General features: G+C 63.5%; 1 protein-coding gene across 1 annotated transcript; it reads right to left on the reverse strand.

Moving 5' to 3' along the window:
- Nucleotides 1-312: 312 nt before the first annotated feature.
- On the reverse strand, nt 313-693 carry H696_05169 (hypothetical protein; the record flags this gene model as incomplete). The annotated part of the gene is made up of 2 exons (XM_009499025.1): nt 313-393; nt 550-693. 2 exons carry the CDS (start codon nt 691-693, stop codon nt 313-315), a joined length of 225 nt encoding a protein of 74 aa, XP_009497300.1.
- Between the last annotated feature and the right edge of the window lie 815 nt (nt 694-1,508).

Here is a 1,508-nt window from a genome sequence, read left to right on the forward strand (position 1 = left end):
GGGGGGGGGGGGGGGGGGGGGAAGAGTGGTTAGCGCACTCGCAACACGGCCAGTTCAGTGTGGCAAAAGGGATGACAGCAAAAGGAAGAGAAACGATCACGGGGCAGACACATACATCGACATCGGTCTCGGACGTATGGAAGGTCGACGGCGAGATGTCGGCGGGAACCTGAAGGGATGAAAGGGTGCGCTGCTGCTTGTCCAGATCAACTCCGCCCATGGCCAGGAAGACGCGGCTGTGTAACGGTCACAGAGGAGAGGTGGGAGAGGGGGCAAATGCATGTGGGTGTGTGTGTGTGTGTGTCTATGGGGTCAATGGCGGCCATGCAAGCGTGCGAGCAATGGCAGACAGACGCACCCGGTGCTTCCTGATCCGGAGAAGGAGGAGGCAAACTGGACAACATGGTGACAGGGGTGACAGCGGCGGCAGGGACAGCACATGCGTCAATACTGGTGGCAAGATGCACGCCCAATTGGTCGGACAACAGGGCGACAAGCGGCCAGCGACAGCCGAGATGGCGGCCAAATATGCAGCAAAGGGACACGCACGGAGGACGAATCACGCTGCAGGATGGAAAGGGGACGCTTGACCGAGTGTTCCCGGCGCAGGACATCGCTAGCGCTATTCTGCGCCTCATCACGGAGCCGCTCCAGCCGGTAGCCGGTCTTCACGGGGGCACTGTGCCCGGACATGGCGGACACTGGCGGATGGAAGGGGAAGAGAGAGAGAGAAAGAGCGCGTGTAAGGAAAAGGATGGGGAGACGAAGGCAGCTTTTGCTGTTACTGTTCTCGAGCGACCCCTCACTCGGACCACAGGGAGTGCAGAGAAGGGACTCGAATCGGCGCGCACACCGGGGCGGAGCAAGGAGAGAGAGAGAGACAGAGACAGAGACAGAGAGGCGCACTAAAAAGGGAAGGACAGGCGGGAGGGGACGGGAAGGAGAGCAGACAAGCGGGCAAGAGCGCCGGCTGGAGAGAGGAAGAGGCGCAAGCAGCAATGGAGGAAAGAGGGGGGGAGGGAGGTGGGTACATGTCTGCCCGGACCAGGGCCGGAAGTGGGGCCTCGGAAAAGGCCCTGGCTTTCACCCACTGAAGCCACTCGAGGGGGGGGGGGGGGGGAAAGCAAGAGACAAAGAGACGAAGAGAGTGTCGTTGTGAATGAGCCCGAGACAGGGTCCCAGGAGAAGGAGGCCGAGGCCGAGAGGTAAACCCCCGGCAGCGCTCTCCGTCGCCAATTGGCGGGCTCCATGCACAACGCCACGCTTATCACCCCAACACGACACCGGCCGGCGCGGCGGGGGGGCGATGTGGCGTGGCCGCGCGCTCGCGTCGTTTCCCCGCCCCCGCCCCCCGCCGGCAGGGTCTAGCATCTAGGTAGGGCCAGTAGTCCACTTCGTTGGCAGCTATCGACACCCAGCTCCCGCCGGAGGAGCGCGCATGGTCGTGTGCGTGGGTGTCTGCCAATTTCGCCGGATCGCGCACGCGCGTCCCGACGCCCCCCCCCCCC

This window comes from Fonticula alba, assembly GCF_000388065.1.
Source record: "Fonticula alba strain ATCC 38817 unplaced genomic scaffold supercont2.9, whole genome shotgun sequence".
NCBI classification, from domain to species: Eukaryota; order Rotosphaerida; family Fonticulaceae; genus Fonticula; species Fonticula alba.